General features: G+C 44.7%; 1 protein-coding gene across 1 annotated transcript in view; it reads left to right on the top strand.

The window, feature by feature from the left end:
* The first annotated feature begins 12,009 nt into the window (after positions 1-12,009).
* The window catches only part of LOC144761843 (uncharacterized), a 114,185-nt gene continuing 108,053 nt past the window's right edge, over positions 12,010-18,141 (top strand). Inside the window, exons 1-2 of the mRNA XM_078647069.1 lie at positions 12,010-12,186; positions 12,684-12,723. Coding sequence (XP_078503195.1) covers positions 12,058-12,186; positions 12,684-12,723 — 169 coding nt within the window. The 5' untranslated portion in view covers positions 12,010-12,057. The remainder of the gene's footprint in view (positions 12,187-12,683; positions 12,724-18,141) is intronic.

The raw sequence follows: 18,141 nt of genomic DNA, 5'->3' as shown, positions 1-18,141 counted from the left end.
CCGGAGATTTCTCCATCTTAGTCTCTCTCCTCTCTTTCTCCCACTGGCCAAGACTCGTCTGTCCGATTTGAGGGTTTGGACAACATCCGCTTTCGGCTCCAAGCTCCCCGCGTGACCTCCTTCTCTTTGCCTTCATTCTCTGCCTTCTCTTTAAGTCATGCCTGACTTCCTGTTTCCTGTCATTTTTCTTTCCTTGACCCTCCACAATTGTTTTCCTTCTCTCTGATCTCCATCTCCCTGCTATGACATGTGAGAGGCTGAAGTTATTGCGGAATCGATAATGGATGTCCCTTTTCCTTTTTTCCCACGGATGGAATCCTGGCCCCTGGCAACAGAGAGCAGAGTCATCCTCACCCTTACAAGTAAGTAAAGGGGGCGACCCATCTTCCTAACACTTCCTTAACCCTACTCCAGGTTCTTCTAAAATGACAACCTTCAGCAGACCTGGGCCTAGGTACTCTTCTGGCTTCTCCTACAAATCTATACAAATGTCTCTAATAAATGCACAGTTCAAATTCACTGATAATCACATCCAGAATGAAATAGCCGAGTCCTCTTGATGGGAAAGCAAATTCAAGGTGCAATTTGAGTAAAATGTTCAGTTCAAGGAGGTTCAGTTGGATCCGCACTGTTATTCCAAAAAGCCTAGAACTCTCTATCTCCGTTATTGGCTGCAAAGTATGCTCATTAAGGGGATGAGTACCTCAGACAGGACACTCTCTAGATTTTTTGGATCTCCGTAGCTCGAATCAGAATCCTCAGTATCCTCCAGAAAGGTTTGAAGCCCACATTCATCTGGCAGATTCAGTCTCCCTCTCTCTTGCCCGCTCGGTCAACGTTCCTCAGCTGCCACTCCTAGTTCTACAGCACTAGGTCCTTCATCAGGGTTTGGATCTGGCTCAGTTACCACCACATGACAAGTCTGTCCTGCCTCAGCTCCAACTATTGACCAATCAAGACCCCCCTCAGGCCGAACAAGGGCTGTTTCAGAAGTTTTGCTGGCCCCCTTCAGCTTGACTAACGTGCTCCTGTGGTCTCTCAACCAACATTGGCACTGCAGGGAGAGGTGCTGTTACAAAATCAAGGGGAAGTGGAACAGTGCGAGTGTGAGCACCATGCACTCAGTTGGGGGGACCACCACATTTCACAGCAGTTGTGGTGACTAGGATAACCTGGAAGGGCCACAACAGCGGGGTTTGCGACAACACCTCCACATATGTTTCCTCACCAAGATCAAGTCGCCGGGACTGAGGTCATGGCCCTGCTCCCAGTGAGAAAGGGTGGTGGCTGCTTCAACCTGGTGCGACACAGAATACACCATGTCAGCCAGTCCTATGCAGTAATAATGTATACAAGTGCATTTGCAGTTGCAGCTGGCAGTCTCATTGCTCTGCCCATGATATTTTCATGGGGGACAATCCTGTCTTCTGATCAGGAACACTGGGAAGACTCCTCAACACAAGAGGCAAAGCATCAAGCCACTTCAAGGGTGTAGAAATACACACTTTTGCTAGTCTGGAGTTCAGCATATCATTCATTTTACGATGAAGATAAATATGATCTCGTGCCTCCGTGGTTTCAATTCCTACAAGAGTGTTGTTATTGACTTATTTTCTACAGTAATCTGGAGGGTACAGGATACATAAGGTACCAGTGCTGTTTCTCAGTATGAATTTCAGTATAGTTAATTTTCACGGGAGGTTCATTAATAGTAATTGTGCACTGATGAATCGATACATAAAATCAGTTACTCACATGGTGTGTTATAAAGACTCTTGACAGAATCAATATAATTGAGTTTGCACAAAAACATGATGTATATACAGAATAACTGATTTAATGTACATAGCACTATTTAATGATGTTGCACTTGTATGAGTACTCCCCTTATTGCACATAGAGGGTGCTTTGTCTGGTTTTGGAAATTGATGTTATCAACATGTATAAATACAAATGATAGATTCTATGTATTACTTCCAGCCCTGAGGACGTCGTGGGTACACACCCAATGACGACGAAACCCGTTGGCATAAGGGAGTGGAAGATTTTAATCAAGTGAAACGAAATAAAGACACAAGACAAGCATAAATATTTGTAGATCAATCTATATATCTTTGTGTATTGTCAATTTGTATGTCATTTGGCTTGTGCTTCGGAAAATTGTTAAAATTTGTGTTCAAGCTTTTAATTGAAATATTAGGAGGGATTGGTTGTACACTCTCCATTTCTGTAAAGCACAGCAATCAGGAAATTGCAAGTGCTCAAAAAATTGTGTGTAATTGTACATGAGCGCGCCGAATCTCTTTAAACACCCAATCTGTAGTTTTGTCAAACAAGAGTAGGCGCTCTGTAAACACTGGTACACTAGAAAATACATTAACAATGAGTGACAATTTGGACCGAGATAGGATGGCAGCTGAGCTGTTTGATAATTTGAGCAAGGGGAGCACAGTAAACGAAGCGGTACATAGTGGTAATCAATCAAAAAATGAAGGTCTACATGAGAAATTCATCAGACTTGAAAAGTTAAAACGTGCTGAAATGTCCAAATGGTGGGACGGCACAACTCTAAAACAATATGTAAAATTGGATAGGATACCTAGAGGCCTTCGCTCCCAGATCATCCCAACTTATGATGATTTGGACGAAGACCTCTTAAACATCTGGGAAAAAGAACTGACATCCAGTTCCATGAAGTTAATGGACATATTGATAGAGAACGCAGAGAGGAAAGTAGCCAAATTCCAAGCGGAAACTGCACAGTTGGAATCTGAGATTCAAGCACTAAATATGCCAGAACCTACAACCAAAAACGATGAGATCTTAAAGAAAGCTTTATCTGATCACCAAAATGACATTAAACAGAGAAAAGCCTGTAAATTAAAACGGGATGAGGTGGATTACATGAATGGGAGGGTCTTTACATTCTCAAGCAAATATGCTTATTTGGTGCAGACAGATAAAACTAAACAGGTACCTGCACCATCGTCTGTTAGCTCAAGCAACACCTCACTAAGGGGCCCATTATGATCGCGGACGGACTTGAGTCCGTCCGCGACTATAGAGGAGGAGGGAACCTCCACATGGCCTGTGGAGTTCCCTCCTGTCCAATTAGGATGTGACCCCCCACCCTGGCGGTCACATCCTCTATTTTTACCATTGCGGCGGGTGCGGCTTCAAGCTTCACCCGCCGCAATGGTAAAAATGCATACATTGCATTTGCCTGCCGATTTCTGCATACAAATGCAGGGGGGTACCATAGGTACCCCCCATGTGCAAATCCCACCCCTCCCTTCACCCAGGGGGCCCACAACGGGCCCCCGCAGTGAAGTTCCCCATGCTTTTCCACGGCGGAAAACCGACCGCGGAAAAGCATTTTTTAAAGCCCATCCTAATATGGCTGGCGGTGTCTGAGAGACACCGCCACCATATTAGAGCTTTTCCGCCGCGGTTGTAATCAACCGCGGCGGAAAAGCTGCGGACGGAAACCAGGACCCACCAGCCATCCTAATGTGGCGGTGGGTCTTTGCTGGGTCCGCTGCGGTTTTTCCGCATCCTCCGGGCCGGCGGTGGCTTCCGCCGGCCCGGAGGATGCGGAAAAAACGCAGTCGTAATAGGCCCCTAAGTACAATACCAACTAGTTAGAGTGAGGTAGAGGGAGCATCAGTGACACTACCTAACCAGCCACACCCTTTAGGCAACTCTTCCTTCATGCTAGAAGTAAACCGAATCAAGCGAGGGAACAGGCTCCATGGTCTCACAAACATGAGCCATCCACAGGCAGTGCAAAATCAGATTCAGGTAGTGGCTCATCTTGTATATCTGGTCTTGGCTTGGTGCACAGTTCAGTGAAATCAAGACAGTCATGCTCCACTTCACCATTATCATGGTCATTGTCAGGTAAAGGCAATAACAGGATTCAAAACAGCACAGAGCTTCAGTGTGACATTCTCTGTCTCAAGTATGATTTGCTCATACTTAGTGAAGAGGCTGTTTGTTAGGTGCAGTGTTCGTGTTCTGGTTAAAAATATTTCAATGGAGTGGGGAACAAAGACAGTCAATGGATGACCAATCACAATGCTTTCACACCTCTCTATGCTAACACATGTTGCCGCCACGGAGTTGAGACATCTGGGCGGTGCTTCAGTTACTGGGTCAAGGGTGGCAGAGAAATACGCAACAGGTCTGTGAGCACCTCCATGCATTTGTATAAGAGAGAGCGCAGCTTTCTCTGTCACTGCAAAAGAGAGCAAATTATTTATTGTAATGAGGCATTCCTAGTGCTGGACCATGACAGAGACTTTCTCTAAGCTCTAGTGAGGCAACAAAGCAATTGTTATCCCAGGGTACCAGATCCAACACATCCTTGAGTGTCAACCACTGTAAAGGCTTATCCACTAGGGAAACATTGGGTATCCACAGATGCCAGTCGCCCACCATTCTCTAAAACATCCTTACCTCTCTCTGTGTTATTGGTGGATTACTTTGCAGAATGGCTGAGATACTTTCCTGTGACATCTTCTTTGATCCTTTCTCATGCGATGTCTTAGATGCAGAACTTCTTTTAAATAGTACTGCACCTTATTTGGGGACATATTATGTCCATTCTCAGCCTGGCGGTTCAACAGTGCAATGGTATCAATTTTACAAGCTTCTTGTGTATTTGATGCAACCAACAGGTTGTCAATGTATTATACCAGGGCAGATGGACTGATTATTATGTCGGATGGACCGCAACCGACCAACCGTCAGTTGCGATCTGCCTGCTATCTGCCCCTGCGGTCCGCCCGCCACATTACGATGCGTCGGACAAAGGTATCGGGTGGAGGGACCATCCGCTGCTCTTTTGACAGGCTACTGGAGCTGTTGGAGCATCAGAAATTCTCATGAACCCTTAATGAAAGCAGAGCCAGCCTCGGCTTCGCTTCAGGATTATGATGTCATTTTCCAACAGCCTTTCCATGGCGGCCTTTCTGACATGGAAAGGCTGTTGTAAAATGACTTTGACGGCCTCCTGCAGGGCCTCCTTCCCCCCTGGCCCTCTGCCATTAGGCATGGGGGGCACCTATGGTACCCCCCAAACATCCCTGCTCCATGTGGCACACAGTGCAGGGATGTTTCAAAACATCCATTTTACAATGGCAGCTTGTGCTTCGGTCCTTTTCCACCAGCCATACAAGCTGCCATTATTAAATGGATGTTTCTAACCGCCTATAGGCCGTTCGCATCCTAATACTGAGGTTGGAACCGTCGACCTAAGGTCAGGTGTTTCCAGACTGCTACAGTGATGTCCGCACAACATCGTAATGAGCCCCAGAGTTACAGAGCATGATCAGGGACTTACAATTCTTTTTAAGGATCTGGTTGAAAATGGGCGGACTCTCCATATACCCTTTGGGGACTCTGCACCACTCCTAAAAAAGTTGCCGAAGCGAAAAGCGAAGAGGAACTGACTGTCCACATGCAACTGTATGCAGAAAAAGGCCTGGCAAAGGTCAATGACCATGAACCACTCAGCCTCACATGTGACCGGAGATAAAATCAGAGCTGAATTCTGTACCACAGGACAATTGGGAACAACAATAGTGTTTATATTTTGGCAATCCTGAACCATGCAGTACTTACCGCTACACTTCTGTAAGCCCATAATGGGTGAGTTACATGGACTCCCCATAGTCTTCTTTAAAATGCCTTGTTGGACCCCCAACTCAATCACTGGAGTAATCCCAGCAATAGTTTCAAGGGTCAAATTGTATTGCGGGGTTCTTGGAAACTCAACATTGGGCTTTATTTATGTAGGGACAGGCTCAATTCCTTTGATGAGTCCAATGTCCTTTCCTGAAAAATCCCAAACTTCCAGCTTCATTGCGTCTTTGAGATCTGGGGGTAACCTTTCACTTGTCATCACAGGAAACAGTTCAATTGTTGAACTCTGATTTCCCAATTTAAAAGCAACGTCCTCATCATGAGTATGGAACTCCACGCCCTTTGGTGTGCAGCAAAAGCAAATTGTGTCCCAACAGACTCACAGGACTTGAATAGCATACCACAAATTGACGATTCTTTACAAATGATCCTATCTTTACCGGTACTTCCTCTGTTGTGGGGTTTGTCATTTGCTTATTTGCGACTCCTACACTTGGATTCTCTTTCCGAAGAGTGGCAGGTTTGGAACTTCCACTATTTTAACAGTAAAGCAGATAGCACCAGTGTTGATCAAAAATGACACAGATTGGCCATTTATCTTATCATCTACAAATAGACCACTGTGTTCTACCACCAAAACTGCACCAAATAAGTAATCTTCCTCCCCCCTCAGGCACCGTCAGGTGTACTGATCGGAACCGTACTTCTCGAATATATCAAACACAGCATACTGTTGGAATGGGTTTTGCTCTGGAAAACATTTTGCTTCATATTTGGAACTTGGTTAGAATACAATCTGGGGCCATTCACATTTACTGCGATATCAGGGGTTTTGGAACTTGCACCATTGGAGCTTGAGGTTCATTAAAATTTGCTCTCTTGGTCTCTGCATATTCTGACACTGCACTGGGTTATTTTTCTTGGGCTGTGCAAACCCTGATTAGCAGGATTAAGACAACATTCCCTCTTCCAATGCCCCATCTTATTGCAATAGTGACAAGGGTTGGTGGTCTTCAAAGTAGCTACCTCATGCCGGTGTTATCCTGGCCACTGAAGCCTGCCTGAAATATTTTTATCAACACTGTGGGGCACCACCCACAGGTGCCATGTGAGGAAGGGTCCCCTAGTAATCTGGTTCCGGGTGTGTACACGTTTTGCGGTACGCTCATCGATTTGCCAACTTGCATGCTTACGTACGTAATTTTGTGTCTGACCCTCTTGAGTGTAATGTATCTGTAAAGCAGTGGCTCATTGGAAAGTGATGTGGGCACAAGTACCCCTACAATTTTACACCCCAAAAGATACCTCAATAGCACGGCCATGGGTGAGTGTATTGGGGACAGTGTTAATCCTCAATTTCAGGAGGTTTTCAGATGATTTTGGACTTAGACTATTTTTGATTTTGCCTATTACTCTGTATTGTCCTGTTACTGAGAGCCTTCATGCAAGGACTCCCAAATTGGAGGGTTTATATAGGAAATCTTCTCAAAGATAAAATGGAAAGTGCAGATTCATCATGGTGTGAGCTAAACAATTGCAATCCCAACAAATTAGAACATTGAATATTAAAGCGTCATTCAAACTTACCACCAGAGACGTTTTAAGGCATGGCCAAAGTGGACTCAGGCGCAGGGCCCCAAGCTTTCGGGGGGGGGGCATGAAAGAATCAGCTCTGTTCTATAGATAGTCTTGCCCTGATGACCTTGAAGAATTATTAAACAGAATGTTTTAAATATTGTTTTCCTTTAATTCATTCTAATGTGAGCCATGTGTGAGAGACTATTACAGACATTTTACAGAGAAATGTTGTGTCTATGTTTAATGCAACAGCCATAAAAAATGTTTTTTAATCTAAACAGGACCTGACATATGAGCAATGGTAGAGTGCTGCAGATTATTTACAGTACTATTAGTGAACTGCTGCTGTGTTACAATATTATCACTATACCTGAATATTAGATCTAAACACATTTAGAATTTGTACGAGTGTGCCTGTTCACTGTCAGGGACCTGGCCAAAGAGGGCAAAAAAGAGCTGAAATTGGATTATAAATTCAAATCTCTTCTGAACAGGCGCCCTCAAAATACGTTTGGCCCAGGGCCCCCAAAAACCTTAAGATGTCCCTGCTTACCACCTGAGCACAATCCAAGTACATGGATATTGAATCAGCCCCTCCATGCTAATGTCATTCGGAGACGTCAGCGCAAACAAATTACAAAACAACAGTGAACCATTGTGATGAATGCACTACCATGGGCCGGTGGAAGAACCTCGAAGGAATGTTTCATTAATGAGCCCATGGTAAAGAGTCTTCTTCAAGAACAGTTTATTTGGAAATAAACAAACATGACTTGCTTGAATATGTGCAGCAGAAATTATTAACAGGGCACAAATACCACAAGAAACCCATTTTTAAAAAGAAGGCATCAAGACCTACTTGAGGCTTACTTAACATAAGCCAAGAAAACACACTTTATCAGATCATATCAAAAAATGTCAAAGACAATAGCATCATATTAGTATAAACATTTGTTTTTTGAATATAGATCGCTATTCTGCATGTTGTTAATAGAATATAGTTGATACAAAATCAGTCGCGATGGGGGTCCCGCACTCATGGCAGAATCTCTGCAATGAGAAACTGCTGTAAGGAGGTCCCACCACGAGTGCAGGACCCCCACTGCGACTGCAGAGGCAATTTGTGAATTAGGCCCTCAGACTTTAGTTGTGGACAGGCTAACCTTCAGGAACTTGGTGTGATTACTAGAGGGGCCTTCAAATACATCTTACTGATAGAACTTGATGCTCTTGAAGAGGTTGAAGATGACAGTTGACAAGATCGCATATTTGGGTACACAGCGGATCATGAGGATATCCTTAGATCCTGAGGAGCTCAAATGAATAGGATGGTGTTGGTTGGTGAATCACTGCAGGGCAGGGTCATCAAAGCCCATTTGTAAAGAGGGTGTTGAACTGTGCTTGATAGTTAGTGGTGTCAGATATAGCTATAAGGTGTAGCTGTAAAGTCTAGCAGGATGAGGAGAAACAGGTCACCATGGCTTGTACGATAAAGGTCATTTTCAACCACTACGCCTATGGATCTTACTCTTCTATGCACAACATAATGGTCTGAATCCGGATTGGCTGGACCCAGGCATGCCATAATAGGGTAATGGTCTTTATCTTTTTTGCAGAGAAATGTCAAAAACCTTTCTGGTGATCTCAACCATTGGGATGAACGACTGGCTGATTGTGTGGCTACTGAGTTATGTTTGACATTCTTCAGTAGTAAGAGAGTCTGCCTGTCTAGGTGGAATCATAGTAAATGTTATGATTCTGTCTCTATGCCTCTGGGAGGAGCTCTATGCAAAGCAGCTACAGCCTGGAAATTATCATCAGAACTCATTCAAAACCTTTTAATACTGCAGCGTTTGTTATACCCGCTGGCCAGGGGTGGACTGGCTGTAGCAGGTACTGGGCATTTTCCCGGTGGGCCGAAAGGGTGGGAACTGTTTTTTGACCCGTGGGGCGGGTTTTGTTACAGTGGGCTGGTTTTACAGCAGTGCTGTAAAATCGGTACCCTGTAACAAAAGCAGGAGCGGTGAAGTAGCGCGTGACACTAGCACCCTCAAACGGGCCGGTCAAGCGTAAGTGCCGGGCTGGTTTAGGTTCCCAGTCTGGCCGTGCCACTGGCTATCACTCATGGCTAGCCTAAGGACACATGTGACACCTTTCAGGTGAAACTTAGTGCACGGAGCACCGTGGCTACTGGGAGAAGTCACCCTTTCCTTGGGCAATTAAGAAGACTGAAGGAACAGCTCTCACTACACCTGGCCTTTGACATGTTGTTCGATCAATGTCTTCAGTGTTCTGTCATAACCATGAATGCCTCTCAGGATTTAGTGCAAACTCAGCAGCAACCGGCTCAGGTGTTATAACAATTATGCCATAAAAAATTATAGCCTTAAAACAGACCTTAGCATTAAGGTCAGGCGCGCAACACCCATTGGACTCACCGGGCTTCAGCCCCCCCCCCTGTCGTGTGTGGCAGCCCGGGATGAGACAGATCCTGGGCACACACAGAGCCGCACCCGAACGTTTCACAGGTCTTTAAAAGACCATTTGAATGTTAATTAGGCCTTGAAGTTGTTTCACCCCCTTCTAAGAGCCCCTGCAGCTCCACTCTGCCTACTGATTAAAGGTTCACCCCCCCCCCGAAATTTTTTCTTAGCCACCCCCGAAATTTGGCTCTAGTTGCGCCTCTGATTAAGGTCTACTGACATACTGGTAGTCTCTTCTGAGCTCCTCGTCTTGCAAGGAATTTTCAAAGAAACTGAAAGATTTTTTTAATTTTTCGATGGTGCATTTTGTCTTTCGTCCTGCACAGTTCATGAACAAGCCAGACTAAGGCACCTTATTGGTTTCCATTCTGGTTTGCCCAGGCCTTTTACTTGCATTTGTAAGAGGATGTTCAAAGCTCCTAAGATTTACTATTCAGCAGAGCAAGCTCTCTGTGATATAGGTGGCATAATGTTTTGATTAATGTCAGGAACACTTTAAGAATTTTGGGGGCTCTGGGTCAAACATAATTTGGGACCTCCTGCTCAGAACAATTCTGAATTTATTATCCATTTAAGGCTCATTCACGCCTTCGGTGAGTATGGTTGGATCATTGACAACTCTCTTCCTTGGCCAGCATACATCTGGGCCCAACCCTGAAGTAAACAGCCTCCCTCACCACCAAAGTAGCAGAAAGAGTAGCGGCCTGAACATGCCCGCTGCATGTGGTGCGGTGGACTGTAGTTTCATCATTTAGGCGTGTGCATATGAAGCCTATTTTTGTTTACTTCACTTTTGTCAGTGCGCCTTGAGGAACTGGGACTCCAATTCAAGTGCCACTAGCCTGTGATTGCACCATCCCAGCAGCTGCTTCAAATTAACACTGTAGTCATGGAGAGAGCAAATAATGCTGCCCTGCACTGCACATTGGCATGTGATCTAAAAGCAGAATGACTTGTAGTTCAACCACGCCTTCTGAACAGAATGTGTGTTGTAGCTAGTCAGTTATCACCATTTGGGCATACGGTGTGGCTGGTCCTTTTTTTACAGCACTGCCTGTACTGCGTGCAGTAGGTATTTGGACTCAAAAGGCAGCAGGTTGTGGTTACACCTGCAGGCAGCAGCTCCACGGGGACAATGCCATTCCGTTGTTTGCTGCTTCTAAATGCTTTGCACTAGCTCCTTTATTTAAGCCTTGCTGCTCGAAGCCACAGATACCCAGGGTTGATTTAAAGGTTTTACTAATGAGCCTGATTGGACCCAAGACAGTTTTGCAAGTGTATTACATGGTAAGGTCGCACAACCATACCACATAATGCACCACAATCATCACAGTTGTATTTCCTACAATGTTTAACCCATAGGTTGTCATTGCACTAGTACACATATTTTTCAAGAGCTGTCAAAGTTCCCAGGGCCCTGCGTGAATATCTCATCCAGTACAGGTTTTTGCTTTGCCTTCAGGGACTTGTTGCCACGATTTTATATCCGGACGATCTGGGCAATACATCCTGAATGCAAAGCCAAAATATAGACTGGACATGCTTTTTAGGCGTGAACCTGGGAAGCACGACAGCTGTTTTCAATCCTGAAATGTCTCATTATAAATAAGAGTATTCAGGTGTGTTAGCAAGTAGCTTGAAGTGAACGAGGACTACAACTCCCAGAATCCACTGGCATGTTAAATGAAATGTCAGGGCTGGCACACTGATCCTTTTAACAGCCCTAAACCTTCAATTTGAAATCCAAAATGTTAAGCTAGTAAGGAACAAATGATCAAGCACACAAACATATTAACCTGCAACTAATAAAAGAAGAGTTATTGATTTTGCTGCAGCCAGATATCTTTGGGGGGTGAGGAGGGGTGGAATTTACATAGTCGCGTATGTTCATTTCAGAGAGATTGCCTTCAAGGTCGGGTCAGTGAGAAAAAACGAACGAAAAACGTTTAGGCCACTCCCTTGACAAATGTAGAAGGTGTATGCGAGCTCCCTCCACCGTAAACAAACACGATTTCAAGGAGCGAACACAGACTGAAAATAAAAAGATAAGAAACAACGGAACTTTTGGGTCATAAGGTGGCTGCTCTCCCAGGAGCCAGTGTATCATATGCCCTGGTACAAGTAAGGAAATTAGTCCTCTGGATGCAGTTTGGACTGTAAAATACAGCAATAATGGGGTTTCTCTAGGCCCGGGTGCCACTGCACCTGCCGCCCCAGTGGAAGCTACGCCCCTGCCAGGAGCCACGCTTAGGGGCTCGCGCTGCCGCCTGCTAGTCAATAAAGGTGAGGCGCGTGAGCCGGGCTCCGCCTACAGAGCTTCCCTGGAGGTCCCTGGGTCACGCGCCGCGCCATGACGCTACTGCTTCTCTTCGCCTTCTCTCAGGCCTTCTTCCCGCTCTCGCTCGGGGACCGCCTGAGCGGCGAGTTATTCAGAGCCGTCTTTCATAACAACCAGAATGTGGAGTTTAAGGCAAAAGATGTGAGTGCCAACACCTAAACCCCGTGGTTTGACTGGGCGGGTGCTGTCAGGTACTGAGCACACCTACACACTCATTTTAAAGCGACGTACCGGCACTTTTCTACATATGTGCAATTCTTTTAATGGAAAAGTAGTAGTGCTTCTAGTGAACAGGTGCCCTTGGGTGGCGAGGCCCTACACTTCCACATACCAATTTCAAACACTGCCTAAAACGGTTTTGCCAATTTAAAAAATCTGACATCCCTGCTTTTTTCGCTAGTGAGATACTTTTTCTTCACTGTTGGAGTTCAAAGCATACATGTATTCCACAAATGTCAATGTAATTTACCTGTGACAAGATATAATATCTGTCACTCATTTATGTAAGTATTGTTTTAACCTATTTTGCACCATTCTGTAACTGTCATTTTTATATTTAAAACAAACAACGCTGTTTTAGCCACAGTAGACTTGAGTTGCAAATGCCTGGTGTTTGTAATCGTGTATGCTTTTTGCAGATCAATTCGGCTCTACAGAAAGCAAAGCAGCAACATTCCGGTAAGAAACGTCGACTAAAATAACTGAGCAGTTCTGCAGCTTGGCTGCTTGATACAATTTGATGTAGAATTTCAAATGTGTCATTCTTTGTGATAGCATTTGGGTGGATGTGTGAAGAAATCTCAAGGAGTCCAATTGTTTTGTTTGAGTAACTTATATCATTGTGACGTAACTGGTTTTCGGTCATTGTGATGTAACTGGTATTCGTTTAGTTGTAGTTTTGTTTTCCTATTATGTCAAGGACTACAAGTACCAGAATGCAAAGCAAAATTCAGGGTTGATGAGTTAATTTCACATAGCACATCTTTTGCTCAGTTCACACAGTTTTCCAGAGATACTAAGTAATCATCCTTCTTGTGAGTGGGTCTTTAAAAAATGTACATTTGTGTAAATATTGATGCTTGACATTTTAAGGTGGCAGTGTTGCCGATAAGGCCTGATTATGAGTGTCCCTTTATATATAAAACACACACACGCAGGAATCACAAAAGCATACATTTATCGCCCCCTGGGACCAGCGAGTGCGTGGGCCGCCACTCTTCCTGAGCACATAGCACCTCTTATCCAGAACTCTACTAACTTTTCAATTCTTGGTGATCTCAACCTACATCTAAATGATCCCTGTTGCTCCATCAGTAGCAACCTTTTACAGGACCTGGCTGCATTAAACATCACCCTACATAACTCGGGTCCCACGCATATAGCAGGACACCTTCTGGACCCCATTCTCTCCAATTTAGAAACCATCGATTGCGAGCCCTCACTACCCATCTTATGGTCTGACCACTTTATGGTAACTTTTACCATTACCATTGGTCGCCAACTTAACATTCCTCCTAAACCTACTGAATCTAGACCATCTAGAAACTGGAACAAACTAGACATGAATGAATTCAATCTCCACCTTGAGAACACTAGACCTCTCACGGAAGGTACTTGTACTGAAGCTGCTGAGGCTATTAACGCCTGGCTAGCAAAGGCTGCAGATGCATGCCTACCCCAACGCATGCAAAAACATAATCCTCACCATCCGCCCGCACCCTGGTTTACAGCTGCCTTAAAAACAGAAAAAACAATCTGCGAAAATCTTGAGCGCAAATGGCGCATAAAATATGACCCTTGTTCCAAGCAAACTTACAAAGCTGCTCTATCCAAATACCACTCTTTGTGTAAAATTGCTAAAGTTGAACATGTTAACATAACCATCCTCGAAGCACAAAACCGCCCTAAAGCTCTCTTTAAGGTAGTACAGAGTTTGTCGGGCGCATTGTGTCAATCCAAACCACCATGCTTAGATATTGCACAATGTAATTCATTGGCCGAATTTTTTTATTGCCAAAATAGATACCATCTATTCCAATTTTGAGAAACCTGTCCCCTCCCCCTCGCTGCCTTACCTACCCGCCCCTATCCCACTCTTTGAACATCTGACTCCAGAGGACAAGTCTCTTACTTCGGGTCAACCAACTCTCTCCACTCCCCCTGAACTTACAATTTCCTGTGATTCCAGGATTCCCCGAGAAACCAGTTCTCCTGCTTCTCTCTTGATCGATACTTGGGAGCCATTTAACATTACGACTCTCTCTGATATCATCTGCAAAATTAACTCCGGTTCTCCACTGGACCCCCTTCCTCCCAATATACTAAAAAAGCTGGACTATTCTTCCCTTGCACTCATTGTGGATCTTCTCAATACCTCCCTTAAAGCAGCAACAGTACCCTCTGCATGGAAACATGCAATGATAGTGCCCCTGTTAAAAAAGACTAATGCTGACCCTAGCATCCCATCTAATTTTCGCCCAGTCTCACTTCTTCCGTTTTTTTCTAAAATCATGGAAAAACACATCAATTCCCAACTGTCAACCCATGTTGAAGCAAGTGGATTATTACATCCATCTCAATCCGGGTTTAGACGTGGCTTCTCGACAGAATCCACACTGCTAGGGGTCTCCGAACACATCCGGTGCCGAGTTGATAAGGGGGAAACCGTGGCACTCATTTTACTTGATCTGAGTGCCGCATTTGATACGGTTTCCCATCCCATCCTTATCAATGCCCTCAGATCATCTGGCATTATCGGCACAGCTCTCAACTGGTTTGTTAGCTTTCTTTCAGATCGCACCTTTCAAGTTTTCTCCTCGTCCTCTGCTTCTCAAACCTTCACATCGGCGTACGGTGTGCCGCTGGGTTCCATCTTGAGCCCCTTGCTATTCAATTTGTACGTCAGACCTTTGGCTACTATTGCGGAGCAAGCTGGGCTCACTATTTACTCGTACGCCGATGATACCCAGGTTATCTACTCCCTTTCCTCTGACTCTCATTCCTCCTCCTCTTCCCTCCGTACAGGACTGAGTAACATCGCAGCCTGGATGTTGGTCAATAAACTGCAACTAAACGGGGGAAAAACAGAGGTTCTTCTGTTCGGTCACAACACCACCTTATGGGGAACCCGGCAATGGCCTTCCCAAATGGGCCCTCTACCTACCCCGTCCAAAACAGCTCGCAACCTTGGTGTCATCTTTGACGACCAACTATCTATGAAGAACCATGTGGTCAAAACTTCATCCACTTGCATCACCATCATTAAGTGGTTGCGTAAAATCATTTGGATGCTTCCCTTGGACACTCAGAAAACCGTGGTCCAGGCTCTTATCACCTCGAGACTGGACTACGGGAACATCCTTCTTCTGGGAGCCAGTAAAAAGGTGACTCGTAAACTGCAGACAGTCCAGAACATGGCCGCGCGACTTCTCTGCAAATTACCTAATACTTCCCCTACCTCCAACGCCCTTCGCACCCTGCACTGGCTCCGAATTGAAAACCGGACAAAATTTAAGGCCCTCTGCTTCATTCACAGAATAAATTCTGGTCTAGCTCCACCTTATCTCAACTCCTTGGCACAACAATACTGTCCCCCTCGTAATTTACGATCTTCTAACCAACACTTACTTTCAGTTCCTAGAATTAAAAAAGCCAGAGTGGGTGGCCGCTCTTTTGCATGGCTTGCCCCCTCACTCTGGAACTCTCTTCCCCTTCAGTTACGAACTGAACCCAACTACCTCAGGTTCCGCAGACAGGTAAAAACCTGGCTATTCAACATCTAACAGTTCTCTTCTGACTCTCCCCTCTCACCTTTTGGTTTTAGCGCCGGGAAACCTGCGGGTAGCTGAGCGCTTTAGAAACTTAATTATAATAATAATAAATACAGCAGTAGGTCTGGGCATTAAGACAGGAGACCATCTATCTCACAGTCCACATTGGCAAACATATCCATGGTAAGTGTCACAAACATCTTACATAACACCTTGCATGTGTGTCAAGCTACTGAGAGAAGACATAGGATGAGGGGAAGACACTGCTCAGGTGGTCGGCCTTATGCTGTGTCATTAACTCGCACATGCATTGCTGAGCGAGACAAAACACCGTTTCCCCCCAAGTGCTCACCAGCAAAGCTTGTGCAGTTGTAGATTATGAGCTGGTGTTTCAACATCTGTTTATGGAGGCTTTGGCAACCATGTTGAGTTTATAATTTCTCCCCGCTTGGTCTTCCAGACGAGAAGCAAATTTCGTGACTGGCAGCAAAAAAATGCAGATTACCCCTCTGATTTTGAAGAGTGAGTCTTGTATAAAAAAATACAATTAAAAAAGAGTCCCAGAAAGGAGAAAGAGCTCAACTTAGCCTTCCACACATAACTGTTCAGCTGCTTAGTGAGGTTCTGGTGGAGAGGCAAAGAAGGTGGGCCCAACAAAAAATTAATGTCACTGCTACCCACAAGCCTCGTAAGGGACGGAATATATAGATTTTCGGATAATTAGGCTCTACGTCTTCACTACTGAAAGAAGATCAGCCTAGAGAGTACCTTATTTATCATGCCTAGCTCATGCGCATCCAATCCCGGCTAAGGCCGGGTCAATCTCAGGAAAAAGATGGACACACATCTTCACAACTCTTAGATCTGAGAGAAATCAACTAAAAAACCTTGATATATTCTCAAGTGCTCACAGAGAAGAAGATTCAACCTATTTTGTACTGGAAGTACTTCTATGGTTAGAAGGTTGCAGACAAAGTGATCAATGCTAACTGCTGGATGGCAAGAGACTAAGTAAATCTATTGTTCAGATAGGGGTGGACTTTGCTCCAGCGTTGTTGTGGGTCCACTTGCTTACCATTGTTCCCCCAATGGACATTTATATCCATCAAAGAGGCGATGGGTGTTAGCATCAACAGTTAATCAAATTTCAATTAACAGTGCAACCATTTGGCTACACAATGAGGACCAGGAACCAGTAGACAGTTCAAAAAGGTTTATTACAAGTTATTCAAATAAATGACTCGGTACCATGCTATAAAGTTACAAAATTACAACAGCTATTGCCAGACGCCGAAAAAAATTAAGGTGATTTAGTATCAGGCTGACAAACAGTTCTGTAACTGCTATGCAGAACAACAACATTAACATTTGATGCTCAGATAATAATATAAGGTTCTCTCTTCTATACATTAGTAATCTAGGATTCAGACAGCAGAGGATGGTTTGGGGAGAGATGGTTCGGGCAAGCAAGGGAATTCCTTAAAGGAAGTCTGGTCAGGACAAAAGAAATTAAATAGAAAGTGTTAGCATCTCAGATGCTCAGCCAAGAGCCTTCTAAGGGTCAAGTGTAAATGTTAGCCAAAGTTACTTTTAAGCAAAAAATCCGGAAAAGTAATAAGGAACCTGATCAGCATTGCAGCAAAGTCAGAAAGGGAATGCAAGGAATCTGCGAAAAATCTGAGTAACCGGCCAAGGGGAATGGTATTTTATAACGTGTAAAGTCCATGGGGCGACACACCCTCGATTCCACCATCAGGGGTCTATTGAAATCCATGAATCATCACGTTTCAGCTGCAACATTTCCAGTTTGTCCCACACTGGACATGTGAACAACATCTTTTCCCAAACACATCAGGGGCGTAACACAGGCCCCCGCAGCCCCTGCGGGGTTACCCAACCTTCATGGGCCCCCCTCAACACTGCACTTCGGCCGGAGAGCTCCAGATTGGGTCCAAAGCGGGCCCCTCCACCTACCCTGCAGGGGGGCCCCTTCAAGGTTCGTTATGCCACTGAAACACATGTAGGTTACAACTTCTGGACAACAGTCAGTTAGCACTGTTTCTCCGTGTACCTGTCGTCCTGGTCCATTCTCAGGCTCCTGTTTCCCCTCCCTCTAGTACAGTAATGTATCTATTCTAAACTAACCATGCATGAGAACTAAATTAAAATCAAATATTTTTAATATTAATGCACACATTACTCAAATTGATTGTCATTTGTAGCAAGATTACATTATACATATGTAAGGAAGTGTTTAGTTAGTGTCAGTTTATCTATTCATGTGAAGTAGCACACACGTTTAGGAAATCACATTTCATCTCTGTTG

This window comes from Lissotriton helveticus, chromosome 6 (assembly GCF_964261635.1).
Source record: "Lissotriton helveticus chromosome 6, aLisHel1.1, whole genome shotgun sequence".
Taxonomy (NCBI): Eukaryota; Metazoa; Chordata; class Amphibia; order Caudata; family Salamandridae; genus Lissotriton; species Lissotriton helveticus.
The sequence above is the reverse complement of the archived record's forward strand: the minus strand, read 5'-3'. Positions and strand labels throughout refer to the sequence as shown.